The sequence below is a fragment of the Botryllus schlosseri genome, chromosome 3, assembly GCF_051294905.1.
Source record: "Botryllus schlosseri isolate E-star chromosome 3, Bs_hap1, whole genome shotgun sequence".
Lineage (NCBI taxonomy): Eukaryota > Metazoa > Chordata > Ascidiacea > Stolidobranchia > Styelidae > Botryllus > Botryllus schlosseri.
The window spans coordinates 18,252,016-18,266,007 of NC_137238.1; the positions used below are offsets into that span (position 1 = coordinate 18,252,016).

A 13,992-nucleotide genomic window follows, 5' to 3' on the forward strand; every position below is an offset into this window, starting at 1 on the left:
GTAAATGTGTGTAATGACTCGACTTGCACTCGAGACATTTCGCATAACTTGACCAAGTCGGACGGCCAAGATAAGAATTTCTTTGTAACTTTCGAATAATAGTAAAGTTACAGCATTTTTCGTATTTCGTCTATCTCAGTGGTTCCCAACGTTGACGATTTGGCGGTCTAGGAGGGAAAATAACGAAGGGGGCGATAGGGGGGCGTTGGCGCATTAAAACGGCTATATTGGAGTCAAGTCGGAGAAATGACCTTTTTTTTAGTCAATCACGAAATGTGAGCTGTAAAAGTGTAATTTCGAGGTCTAGCCGAAAAGTTGACCTTTTTTTAGTCAACTCGCCGGTGATTACAGCTTTTATGTCCATTTTTCGGTTGGGGGCGATGATCAAAGTGGAGCTTGAAAAGGGGCGATGAGTCGAAAAAGGTTGGGAACCACTGGTCCCTATCTGGTACTTGAATAATAGAGCTAGAAAATGTTAAGAGTGAGGAAATTAGGACAGTATATATTACCCTAGCAGAGTGTTGAAAACGAAGGTTAAAGATGACCTGAACGGGAAAATTAACAGTGAACACGATGGCTTGGACTCAGACTCAAACTCGACCCTCTGCTCCCCGACTTGGACTCGGACTTGACTCGGTGGTGATTTCAAAATCCCCAAAAAGTGAGATTGAGTTGTGACTTGGAGCCTTGTGACTTGATTACAACCCGCTGCCCGCAGCCTTCAGGACACACAATGCTGAGAGCATCATAACCATGCAATAACCTTACGCATCTACGATTCTTGATAACATAAATGTAAAATACTTCTACACATATCGAGGACGAATCTTCCGAACACGCGCTCGAATATCTTTGTTTCAGAGTGCAGCACTAAAAGTAATAAACTTCCTGGAGTTGTCAATTTAAAGGCATACACTCGTGAGTCGAATTGTGTCATTTCCGTTTAGACTTTCTGTAATGTTTAGCAATTGAAAGCTTTCATAATGGTCGGGCCTTGAGGTCAGGCTATCATAGGCCTACGCTAGCAATAAAAAAAAGCATCATAGTAAGACTATACTTTAGCATTGTCATGGTGAAATATATTAAGAAAATGTATAGTAAAGTCTCTGCGCGCAATAATTATATTTTCAGTACGCATTTCATCGATGTTTTTATAACGTTTCTTGAAGCTTTCGGGGGCCGCACAAAACGGTGTGGTGGGTCGCATGCATGAATGGAAAGACTGCTCCAATTCATTTTGACGACGCAATCTTGTGGTGTTTTAGTGGTGTTTATGCAAATGTTAGCCGCATTACAAAAACACACAATATTGTAAAATTCACAGAAGAATCCCACAGAAGTGGTAATATCACATTTATTACTAAAAGATACGATTCATTAAATCATGAAGCGAATATACAGAACCACGAAGCCTAAACATCTCGTCCATCTCATAATGTCAAAATCAGGGATTGCCCTGTCCTGACTTGGCTATAGCTATGTCTTGAGTGAATCATAAAAATAAATTCGCCTATTATAGATTTGATTATAATTATAGGTGTGAAATACCCCACATTTTTTTTCAATTTTTATATGCAATGGTTTGCCATGAGGTCTTGTTAGTAATTTGTTTGCATCTGATGTAGGTTATTCCGATGCACTTGAGTGCTCATGATTCACGATCCGTAACTGAGCAATATGACACGTGTGCCTTTTATTTAACTCGTTGCGAACTCATAATAATCACTTTCGAGATCTTTCGTTGCTTGCGGAAGTGATGATGCAACCTGGCGGGTTAGCTTTACAATTTCGTTGAAGATGTCGCAAGAAACAGCTGATTCATTCACCTTCTGATGACGACTACCGTTTTAATAACGAATCAGAATTTAACACAGGCCGTTAGCTCGGCCAATCAGAAATCAACACCCAGCCGTTTATCGGCACGGGCTATTGCGCGAACACGAAATCATCATTGCAGAACTTACGAGGCCTCGCGTTCGGTTTATAAGTCTGCGTTTCGATGTTATTCAGTGAGTGCGTGCTTGATATGGTCAATGTTTGTAGTTAGAGTCACATAAGAATATCAAGAGATTATCGCTGTAGTGACCAAAGTATTTCTTTTGCAGAGAGAAATCTACATCTGTAAATTATATCATTATTAGGAATTTTCACTTACATCGTACGGTAGTTTTCGTTTTTCTACAATAGTCTGCGTTCAACATTGTGAGGTGAGTTTGTAAAGATACTTTGATTAGATACATGACTTATTATTAATATATTTGAAGTAGCTATGGAATGGTACTGTAGGTAACCTCAGTCAGTGTTCATGCTGAAATATCAATTGCTCATTTAGGTTACCTCGTCAGATTACCAGTGAAACATATCTAATCTAATTGATGAGTATCGATAGCGGCAAGTGCTAAGCCGAAAGTTTCCATTTTTGATGGGCGAAAGGTACACTTATTGTATGGATGATTCGGTTTAAAAGTTCATTGATAATTTGATCAGATACAGCAAATCCACCACGGGATGTGAAATATATCAACTCTGGTGTACAAGTGTAGTAAAGAAAAAACTATGGATTGCAAGATGAACCTCCAAAATACATGAATATTCATGTTGAAAGTTATATGGTGGCTCGCCAAATTTGAAAATCATGATCATCAGTCAAGGAAAGTTGACGCGTAATAACCGCAAGCCTATTCGTGTATGATAAACTCGTCTTCAAGTCTATATAAATCTTCTTTGGTGTATTGTCGTTTAAATATACTAGGTAGGCTTGTAATTCCAAAATCCACACACCAACCTCATATATGTGAGTATTTGACAGTGACACTGTGACAGATGTCCCGATTCAATTTTAATGAATGATTCTATTTAAATCTCTTGATGTGTTATCTTTTGAATGTTGACAAAAACCTAAAAACAACTTGATATTTTACAGATGAACCGATTCACTTTTATATCCTTGCTATGCATCGCGTTTGCGTATGCTGAAGATAGCGACACGAAAGACGTAGGAACCGTTATTGGTATAGATTTAGGAACAACATATTCATGGTAAGCCGCCAAATCCCTTCCATTCAGCTGATCAAAATTGAGATTCTCAAATATTCTCAGTGTTGGAGTTTTTCAAAACGGTCGTGTTGAGATCATCGCCAACGATCAGGGTAATCGTATCACCCCTTCGTACGTCGCGTTCACTGCCGAAGGAGAACGACTCATCGGAGATGCTGCTAAGAATCAGCTGACCTCCAACCCGGAAAATACAGTTTTCGACGCTAAACGACTGATCGGGAGAGCGTGGGATGAGAAATCGGTGCAGAGTGACATCAAATACTTCCCTTTCGCTGTGGTAGAAAAAAATAAGAAGCCACACATCAGGGTGAACACTGGATCTGGCGACAAAGTGAGTAGGCCTATTGAAGTGTTTTCCGCTAAAATCCAAGGTCATTAAGGCTGTTGTTTTCTGATAGCAGTTGACAGTCAAATACATCTGCCATCAACAGAATTGATAGGTCGCACTCTGTCATTTGAAGCATATTTGTAGTTATAGCCTACATTCTCACCAGCCCAGAGAACTTGGCAAGTGAGAATTGCCAATCGTGTATAAGTAAAAAATGCTGTAAAATTCTGCTTAGACATTTTGAAATTAATTTTCAAGGGTCGAAGTAGAAATGTAGAAAAGTACTCCAAGTAATCAGGTAATTCCAGGTGGCGACATTCCTAATGACCAATAACGCTGGAAATAGATAGAATCTCTTGATATATTCAGTTAGTCTATAATGAAGCTATTTTGTGCGGTTCTTGCGACATAGTCACTTCGAAGTGACTGAAACTTATCCGAAAACTACCATTACGGTTCCAGTTTACAAGAAATGTGAGCAGTTTTGACTTGGAAAAAATTGCAGTAGAAGTAGTCCACTTAACAACCACTTTTAAGTGGAGCAAATATTCTAGAAAAGTAGAAGTACCTAGTTGCTTACGATCAAAGCACTAACAATATATATATATATATACCAATCTCGGATACGCACAAATAATATCCTCTCGTCCGTTGTTCCAGGTGTTCGCCGCTGAAGAAATCAGTGCCATGGTCCTTGGAAAAATGAAAGAGATTGCCGAGGCCTATTTGGGCAAAGAGGTGAGCCACGCCGTCGTGACAGTCCCCGCCTATTTCAACGACGCGCAAAGACAAGCCACCAAGGATGCCGGAGTGATTTCGGGTCTCAACGTCATGAGAATCATCAACGAACCGTAAGTATTTCAGCACTATGGACAAAATTATTGATGGTTTACCATTACGAAATAATTATAATACTATTGTGATGAATAGCGGAAATATTTAGAAATGCCAATGTGTCTTGTATGTAGAATGTGTCTTGTCATACCATCCATATAGAGTTGTGTTTATTTAGACTGGCGAAGTCTTGTAAAAACGATACGATATTGCATTTATAAGACTTAACCATATTCCCGACAATTGTTGTTAGTTTACCTTATTCTTTTTGTGACCACCATTATTGTTTGAACATGATATACGAACATTGACTTTCACCAGGCTAGATGGCGATCAGTCATTGATCAACACTGGGCGAAAGTGGTGACCATCTCAGATCACAAATTCGAAATTAAGCTGTTGTCTCAGTCTTGACCTTCATTAGTTTTTGATCCATGTTAATGGCAACCCTGCTTATGTATTTAAAGCTGAATCGTATCTCTTAGATGTTAACTGCCATTTAATTGACATAAGATGACTGTCATAAGTATATACGTGGCAGCCTAGTTAATTTAGAAAGTGGATATTGTGACAAAATTACATTAGTTTTACCTAATTGAATCTTCTATTGCTAGAAACAAGAAATTGTGGTGTTGTATATCAATTTCATATTATACCACCTACTATGAAGATATCAGTGCCCAAAATGCATACAATTTCTTCTTTGCAGTACTGCGGCTGCTATTGCCTACGGTCTTGACAAAAAGGAAGGCGAAAAGAACATCTTGGTGTTCGATCTCGGCGGTGGTACTTTCGATGTATCCATCCTGACCATCGACAACGGAGTATTTGAAGTCGTTGCCACTAATGGCGATACTCATTTGGGTGAGTCACAGTTTCGAAGGTGGCGTGAATTCGTATCATCAAGAACTTGAGGTCCGTGCCGCTAAAAAGGGCTGACAACATCGTTTTATCCAGCTGTTCGCAGCCCTAATCCTGGCTGGCTGACTGAAAATTAATGGAGCATCATAAGCAGGGCACCTAATGTGCAAAGATCTGAAAAACGGAAAGCCAAATATCAAAAGATTTTAGTAACGTAACATACTGCCAACCATTTCGCTTACATCTATGATGTTGATATCAATGCCGTTATTAAAATCGCTCAATTGGTTGTGCGATCATGGCCAGTTTGGCCACCTTAAGCTCCGTCTTAATGTTGAACTAATTTAGAGCCAAATGATTATCTTCATCAGTAAAAACACAGATGTGACAACTTGCTAGTGCCTGAACTCAGTTGAGATCCAGCAGCAATAAGCTGATCCGCAGGCATGCGACACCCAAGCAGCATCTAAGGATGGGACCAGGGTTAGTTTTGTAGTTGAAATATCACATGCGTGAATGTCATGCATCCCAATATTTCTTCGTATCTCCCTTAACTGAAATTATATGTAGTACAAAGCATAACGGACTTTGCATTCTGAATTCTTGGACAACATCACAAACTCTTATTAATTTTCAGGTGGCGAGGACTTCGATCAACGTGTGATGGACTACTTCCTCAAGTTGTACAAGAAAAAGAAGGGAAAGGACGTCAGAAAGGACAACAGGGCCGTCCAGAAACTGAGACGCGAGGTCGAGAAAGCGAAGCGCGCCCTTTCGTCGCAACACACGGCGCGAGTCGAAATTGAGAGCTTCTTCGAGGGTGATGACTTTTCCGAGACTCTGACTCGGGCTAAATTCGAAGAACTGAACATGGTAAGCAACGCGTTATATTGAACCGAATCGTTGGTTAGTGGCAGTGTACTGGGAGATTGCTTCCACCGGTACATCATTGCCCAAAAGTAAATTATTATAACTGTAAGCTATGCATTTTTGGGAGGGCTTATCAAGAGTTATCGGCACGCTACGAATGTGTTTGATTCAGAAGTGAAATCAATGTGGCGACGGGTATAATGTAACAAACCAAATTACAGAACATGAAAATCAAGAGTCTGAACATTCAAGTCTGTTATAATAGTAGTATAGAACAGAGTAATGATGTACGGTACACAAAACAAACTAATTAACGGGAGATTTGTCAGCAGACAGAATTTTTCATTTACATCAACTGAGACTCTCAACTGATTCATTTTGACTCCATCAGTTGCAAATTTATTCAGGAACATGTCGTTATGTTTCTGCGCACAGGAAAGATACTCAAACACTGTCCAATTGTCATATGACCGTTTTTGTTGTTACAAATAACAGTGAATTAGTCGGTGTTTGCTGGTATATCCGACGCCTGCTGCAAATTACTGCTTGAGGTTATGTTCTCTCTTTTGTCTGAGAATATCATTGTATTTTGTTTTTCTGTTCCCGAGTTCATGTTTTGGATTTCTCTTATGTGGGCAAATGAAAATTCCGAGGTTTGGAAATGGCACGCTAAATTGTACCATTCATTACTTCATATTGTGAATATATTGTTCGATGCTATTGCGAGGTTATGTAGGAAAGCATCACTATGGGTGCAAATGTTGAATTGTTTTCAAACGGTTTGTTGACGGTCGTCTCGCGTTCATCCAGGACCTCTTCCGATCCACGATGAAGCCCGTGCAGCGAGTGCTCGACGATTCCGATTTGGAGAAGAAAGAAATCGACGAAGTTGTTCTCGTCGGAGGCTCGACACGTATCCCGAAAATTCAAGCTCTCGTCAAGGAATTCTTCAACGGTAAAGAACCGAACCGTGGCATCAATCCGGATGAGGCCGTCGCTTTCGGTGCTGCCGTGCAAGCTGGTGTGCTCGGCGGAGAATCCAATACTGGTAAGTTTGACTTCCTTAGTCGTGACTGGGGTGTTTACCCAACTGCGCCGCTAGCTTCCCAAAATCGCAAGTATACATGTAATTTTTTGTCAAATATTTTCAACGTCTCGAATGAATTTCGTTGGAATGTTGGTAGTGTCGCGTGTCACTTTTAAATTTTATACATTTTCAGTCCGTGTGATCAGATGAACCGTTCGAGGTGATTGAGGGGGGTGTCTTGGAAATATTCCGGGCTCAGAATTAATGATGAATACTCTTCCGGTTTTATTAATTACTTCGTTGCATGTCATTTCTTGGCCTCCCATCACGATTGTCGGTATAATCACAATATATTGGAATCGCCCTATGCCCTAACGTTCCAAAAAAACCTTCATTCGTTCGACGCACACGATTCCAACTTGGTATTCTTTTAGAGGATCTCGTTTACCTCTGCGGTGCGCATTGGCGCAGTGGGTCTCAGATTTCCAGGACACTACCGGTGTTGTATACAAAACAAAATATACAAGTTACCCTGAATCGAACCACGCGTGAGGGAAATTTTTAGGAACCAATTCGATAATTCGAAATGTACATTGACTGCCCCCAACACATGCTAATTTAATTATGTGTATACGTAAACATGTGTATAATTATGTATGTGTATGTGTATGCATAACTTTGGTTTCACTGCAGCATGTGGCAGTACGTCCGCAGGTTGGCCAGCCACCTACGACCTAATCGATGAGCATGATCAAAGCTCCAACGTATAGGAAATGCTAAACACTAATCGGCTCGAGGTTACCGGATCACCATCTAACACGATGGTTCTCAAACTCCACCCCTGGCTACGCCCCTGCCATTATGGAAACTACGCTATTTATAAGCTCGTCGAAGGAATTACCAATTCAAAATGTCTGAGCTATCGTGGCGATTTCCTGTCGATTTCCTGTAACGATTATAGACAGATATTGCAAGCTGAACACATGTTAACTATACCCTGTTCCACTCTAAAAGGAACCAATAAGGCCATTGCCAACGGTTAACTGGAGAGGAGAAACAATAGCTTAGGACGTCACAACGTCTACAACTCCACAGTACACCCCATCCGAGTGGTACACCCTTTGAAAATTATGATACACCCGGTTGAAGAGCCCTGATATATCGTGTTTGAGGTGTAAAATGAGGCATCTTGAGACTGGAGTAATGATGACACAAGCAGTCTACTTACTGGTATATATAAATATTTTCACGTATTTCAAATCAGCGATTGATTCCATTGAACTGGTATCGCTTTTGGGGAAGTAATATTGTGAATTGGAACAAGGATGGGGTTAGTTGTAGTTAGTTTATTCTATGGAAAAATGTGGTAGACTGGTAGGATTCATGTATCGATGTCGGAATATGAAAATTCCGTATCCATCTCGTAAATCGGTACCTAACAACCTATTTACTTTTCAGGCGATTTGGTCCTGTTGGATGTCTGCCCGCTGACCCTCGGTATCGAAACTGTCGGAGGCGTCATGACCAAACTGATCCCGAGAAACACCGTCGTGCCGACCAAGAAATCTCAAATCTTCTCCACCGCTTCCGACAACCAGCCCACTGTCACTATCAACGTTTTGGAAGGTAACGCTTATCCCGAGGTCATCAGTGACGAAATGCTACTTTTTACGAGTATTTAAATTAGTTTGCCTACTACTGACGCGCTGGTCGAGTGTCAGCCGAATATATTCGGGCTCATTTCAATATACGAGTATACTTTTCAATTGCATATTGATGTTCTGTATCTCCAAGAAGCTCTTCAAATACGGGTTGGTCACTCGGAGTGGCTCTGACTCACGCTACTTACCCTCAACAGTTTTCGGTTATTTGGGCTAAGCCAGCTCTGCAATACTTCTCTACTTGAAAATCGCCAAGTGCTTGTACTTGGTGTAAATTGATGTCACTTCTACATTGGTATCAGCAGTGACTTCTCCAACCACCCCTGCCAATAACCCATTTCCTACATGCAATCAGTTGGTGACGAAGTACAAGTAGGTTTTGCTGCTATCTGCACAACTGACTTGATGCGTATGTGCTTAGGCTACTTGCTCTTCCACTTGAGATTTTGCTATTTCGCTATATTTGGCAATGTTGATGCAACCCAGTTTCTCTCTGTTCCCGGGTGTCTACAGTTAAGATTTAGGCTGAACTGGGCCAAGAGTACTTTCATTTACTTACTTCAAAATTGGTACTTGAGTTCCTAGTCTTCAGTTCGAAATTTTGCAAACCAGGTGAACGTCCGATGAGCAAAGACAACCACCACCTCGGAAAATTCGACTTGACCGGCATTCCCCCCGCTCCCCGTGGCGTGCCACAGATCGAAGTCACGTTCGAAATCGACGTCAACGGTATCTTGCGCGTCTCCGCCGAGGACAAGGGCACCGGCAACAAGGAAAAGATCGAGATCAAGAACGACGACAACCGTCTGTCCAAGGACGATATCGATCGTATGATCAAGGACGCCGAGACGTATGCCGCGGATGATGCCAAGGTTGGCCCTTTTCTGTCTAATCTTGCGTGTCTATTGCCGGGGGTGGTGGGTAGAAGCAGCGCTGTGAATTTCCATTAAATTATAAGCAGGGGTGTTCAGTAACAAAGTACTTTTACGTTTGTTTCGGCAAACCATCAGTTACGTTTGTTTCGGCAAACCATCGAGATGATACTTCGGCTTTTGTAAAATTGAAAGTAGCCTTGTTCGTCTGCTTTCAAGACATAGTGTTATCACGGTTTGATGAGTCGGCCCCTGTGTCACGATAGGTGAATATATTCTGGAAAATAGCACCATATTTGTAGTGTATTTTGTCGAGGTCACTCTTAAGAGTAACTGCTAACTGCTCTCAATGAATGCTAGATTAGAATCAAATATGGGACTGGATGTAAACAAAACTCCTCGATATCCACAGGTGAAAGAGCGCGTGGAAGCCAAAAACGAACTCGAGAGCTACGCGTACTCCCTCAAAAACCAGGTGGGAGACAAGGAGAAGCTCGGAGGCAAACTCTCAGACGAAGACAAGACCACAGTCACCAACGCCGTCGAAGAATCCATCAAGTGGCTCGACGAACACCAAGAGTCCGACAAGGAGGAATACGAAGCGCAAAAGAAGAAGCTCGAAGAAGTCGTGCAACCCATCGTTTCTAAAATCTACCAAGGCGCCGGTGGCGAAGGTGCCGCAGGAGACTCTGAAAGCGAATCTCACGACAAAGACGAATTATAAAAATGGTTCGCGGACACATGTGGTAAAGCCTTCGGATATCAAGACGCGTGACGGGTGGCCTCTTCATGGAATCTAGAAATTTGGACAGACTGCCATTTGACGGCATGCAAAGTTATCTCTATCTTGCGCGCACTTCCAGAGCGCTGTCCCGGCGGTGCTATTTGTAATTGTCAATTCTCGAAAAAATTCTCTATACTAGGCAAGCGGGGGTGTGAGGCCTGTTCTCGCGGGCGTGCCCTCGGAAAAATGTGATATCGTGTGTTGTCTTTTTTCTTTTGCAGTAGATATTCGTTGTCTTCGATTCTGAAATCCTTGCGTTCCGGATTTGTCTCCGAACATATTTATTTCTTAAAAAAATATAAACGCTCCCGAAATCTGGCCTTGTGATTCCAGGAAATTTTTGCCTTCAATGTCAGTAAGCAGCAGGAAATTGATCATATTTTATGAGCCCAATTAGGGCAGTGGTTCTGAAACCGAGAGGCGTGAAAGCATCTGAAGGGGGCCGATATGTGCAATTAACCTCCAGTTCATAGTTATTGCTGTGTAGAGTCAAATTCATATTTGGGAATTCTGCATCAGAATGGAATATTATCAGCTTGAACATACACATAGAGCTAGACCAGTGGTTTTCAACCTTTTTGTCTTTGCATACCCTCTTATGGCCCATCAGGGACCCCTGCGGACTCCCCATTAAGTACGAAGTTAGCTCAGTTAACGTGCAACCGTCATCTGTCTTGTGCAAATAATAGCTGTAGGCTAGTGATAAACGGCAACTGAATAACTTCACTTGAAAATAACGTCATACCGGGCCCTACGACCCTACGATAAGTTTTCGTAGGCTCCGCATCATATGTATATAGAATTACAAATACTTACATTATTTCAGAGCGAATTAATGACTGCATTTCTTGAAATATGAGGTTGTGTCAAGAAAATTCGTGTAGTTGATTTGAAATGATCGAGTGCCGAAAATCCATTTTCACAGAGGTAGTTGGTGATGAATGTAAAAATAATGCGGGACGCTCTCGACGACTCCTTTGGATATGATCGTAACATATACGGCACCAAATTTGAGAAACACATTTTTAATGAACATACATGCCCTGCCTAGCCTCGCATTTTCATCTCGCATCCCATCTTGAAGTTATTATGGAATAGCGGTTATGCGTGGTAGAGTTAAAAAAGGGATTTTTGCAAACAAATTATTTTCAAAACTCGAACAAAACATCTCTAATCAGCTATATGTTTGTACTAGTAGGCTATTGGCAATTTGACAATGAAAATGAATTTGCACAGCAGAATATTGCGTCTCAGACGGCCGTTCTGTTCATGTGAATCCTGAAGTTTTATCAGATATGAAGCGAGTCTTACTCGTGATTTCTTTAATTTAAAAACATACAAATTAGGTTATCAACCATTTTGCCAATTCGGAGGTTTCGCAGACCCCCTGAAAATGCTTCGCGGACCCGCGGTTGAGAACCACTGTGCGAGACCATAGCTGTCACCAGTGGCGTAGCAGCCACTTTGGCGGTTCAGGCTCTGCGCCAGGCTGCAAAGGGGTGGCAAAATTAGGCTGCACTTCACACAGCACCGACAGATGGCGATCCCGAGCTAATTTGTTCCGATTTGGTCCCACAGACCAAGTAAACTGAGGAAGGTGAACCATATGTGGTGAGTTAAACGTTTAATTTGTTATTAACTGTAAACGTTTAAATGACTGGTTGTGTTTAAATTTATGCAAATGTTAATTTAGACTCGGAAATGAAACGCGTCAAAGACAGTGGAGCTCTTAAAAAAGGAGAAGAAACCAAGAGGAGCAGAATTTAAAAAAGCATGAGAGAGCTATGCAAAAATTTGTAATCTCTTTTCGTTCAAATGTTTCTCTAGCATTACCTGAGAACTATTCAAACGAAAATCCACACAATAACGCTGAGATAGAAATACTGAAAAAAAACTTATCAGCAGAAACGCAAGAAACAGGGTCTATTAACCTAATGGATTAAACGAAAAAAAAAATATTTATGGTTCTAATTTAGGGTTGCCATACGTCCGGAATTTTCCGGATATGTCCGGAATTTCATTGTTAAAACTGCGTCCGGGAGGAATTTCTAAAATATGCCTAAATGTCCGGAATTTTGAAGGCATGAAATAAGCTCATAATTTTTTCGTCAATCCACATAAACAATACTATTTTTCGGCAGATTTATGCTACATCAAATTTTTCTTCGCGCTTCGCACGATTTATAGTACCGCATATATTGGTTTTAATATGGGGACTTACCACCCTCGTAACAACTGCGATCAAAAATAAATTAAAATATAGCATTGATTTTCACAAATGAGTCTAATTTTAATCGCAAATACAAAATAACGGTATATTCATGGAGTCAGTTTAGGCCGTTTGGATGCTTCATTCAAAGATAGTGGTTCTAAACCTGGGGGTAGTTTGCCTTTATTCTGGGGCTCGAGAAGATGTTGAACGTAATCAGCTTCCGAAATTGACCAAGGGTAAGTCTGGGCAAATGTGCCTACCTTTAATTAGTAATCAGCTAATCAAATTTGGAGCTCGGCCACGGCAAATTGGAAATGGAGTCGCGACCATAAAAGGTTGGAAACCACCGGATGTGCGGTGTTTATATAGCTCAGTGGTGCAGTGCGCACAGGCATTAGGCTGGAAAATAATCTTGTCCGTGTGACATCAACATGACTTAACGAGGTACAATTACCCTGCTTGCATTTTCGAAGTCATCATCCTCCACCACCAGCTTTCCAGCTCTACAACTAACTCTGATCATTTGGGTGGAGAGAGGATCAAAATTATATAGTAATATATGGAAGAACCAATATTATTGTCGTAATTCATTGTTGCATCGTCGAAGTTGCATCGATTACCCTACGGTGGGCCCAATATCAGTGTTTATTTGTGCGGGACGGGGCTGAAAAAATGTGGCTTCGGCCCTGGTTACAACTTACAACACACAACCACATACTCCTGAATCGGATCGTGACCATCTCTAGTAGATGGACAAAGCTTTGCTGTTGTGACGTCATAATGATCAACAATGTGCTCATACCTAATTTTAAAACCCACTAGTGGGCGCTAAAGAGTGTCCGGAATTTGAGACACAAAAATATGGTAACTCTATTCTAATTTCGGTTTTATAGTCTATATTGCCCTTTGCAGGGTTGTAACCAAGCCACAAGCTCCAAGTCACATGTTAAACTCACTTTTATAGTTCTGACTCGAGTCAAGTCGAGTCCTATTTAATTCACCACCGAGTCAAGTCCGATTCCAAAGTCAGCGAGCAGAGGGTCGAGTCCGAGTCATGACAGCTCAGTTTCGAGCTAAAGTCTCGTTAACACCACTTTTTATAACTCTGGTGATATCGATTGGTTCGATTTTAAAATATACTGATTGTCCTCACTTTTACCAGGTTCTGGGCATTTTGAAGTACCCAGTGGCGGCTCGTCCTATAGGGCAACTGGGGCACAGTGGCGTAGCAGCCACTTGGCGGTTCTGGCTCTGCGCCAGGGGCGGCAGGCTCCAAGGGGGCGGCAAAATGAGGCTGAACACAGTGAACACAGCCAGCTAAAAGCAGCGTAATTGGTAGTCCCGTGAGCTAAAATTTAATCAAAGTGGTCTCAATCGAAAGCTAGTGTCGCGCTGATTCCGAATATGTTAACATGCCAATGGAACCACTCCAAAATAGCCGTCAAGGCCAATTGTTCCTAACAATCGGAGTGCCGCAACACGATGA

General features: G+C 41.5%; 1 protein-coding gene across 1 annotated transcript; it reads left to right on the top strand.

The window, feature by feature from the left end:
• The first annotated feature begins 2,064 nt into the window (after positions 1-2,064).
• LOC145435910 (endoplasmic reticulum chaperone BiP-like) lies at positions 2,065-10,608 on the top strand. The gene is made up of 10 exons (XM_080313174.1): positions 2,065-2,207; positions 2,924-3,039; positions 3,100-3,388; positions 4,046-4,236; positions 4,929-5,083; positions 5,718-5,953; positions 6,761-6,998; positions 8,436-8,603; positions 9,251-9,510; positions 9,923-10,608. Exons 2-10 carry the CDS (start codon positions 2,924-2,926, stop codon positions 10,232-10,234), a joined length of 1,965 nt encoding a protein of 654 aa, XP_080169300.1. The 5' UTR covers positions 2,065-2,207; the 3' UTR covers positions 10,235-10,608.
• Positions 10,609-13,992: the final 3,384 nt, after the last annotated feature.

Coding starts and splice junctions, on each gene's coding strand:
- LOC145435910 (XM_080313174.1), top strand. CDS start 2,924: ATGAACCGATTCACTTTTATATCCTTGCTATGCATCGCGTTTGCGTAT. Junction 3,389..4,045: donor ACACTGGATCTGGCGACAAA/GTGAGTAGGCCT, acceptor CCGTTGTTCCAG/GTGTTCGCCGCTGAAGAAAT. Junction 9,511..9,922: donor ATGCCGCGGATGATGCCAAG/GTTGGCCCTTTT, acceptor CGATATCCACAG/GTGAAAGAGCGCGTGGAAGC.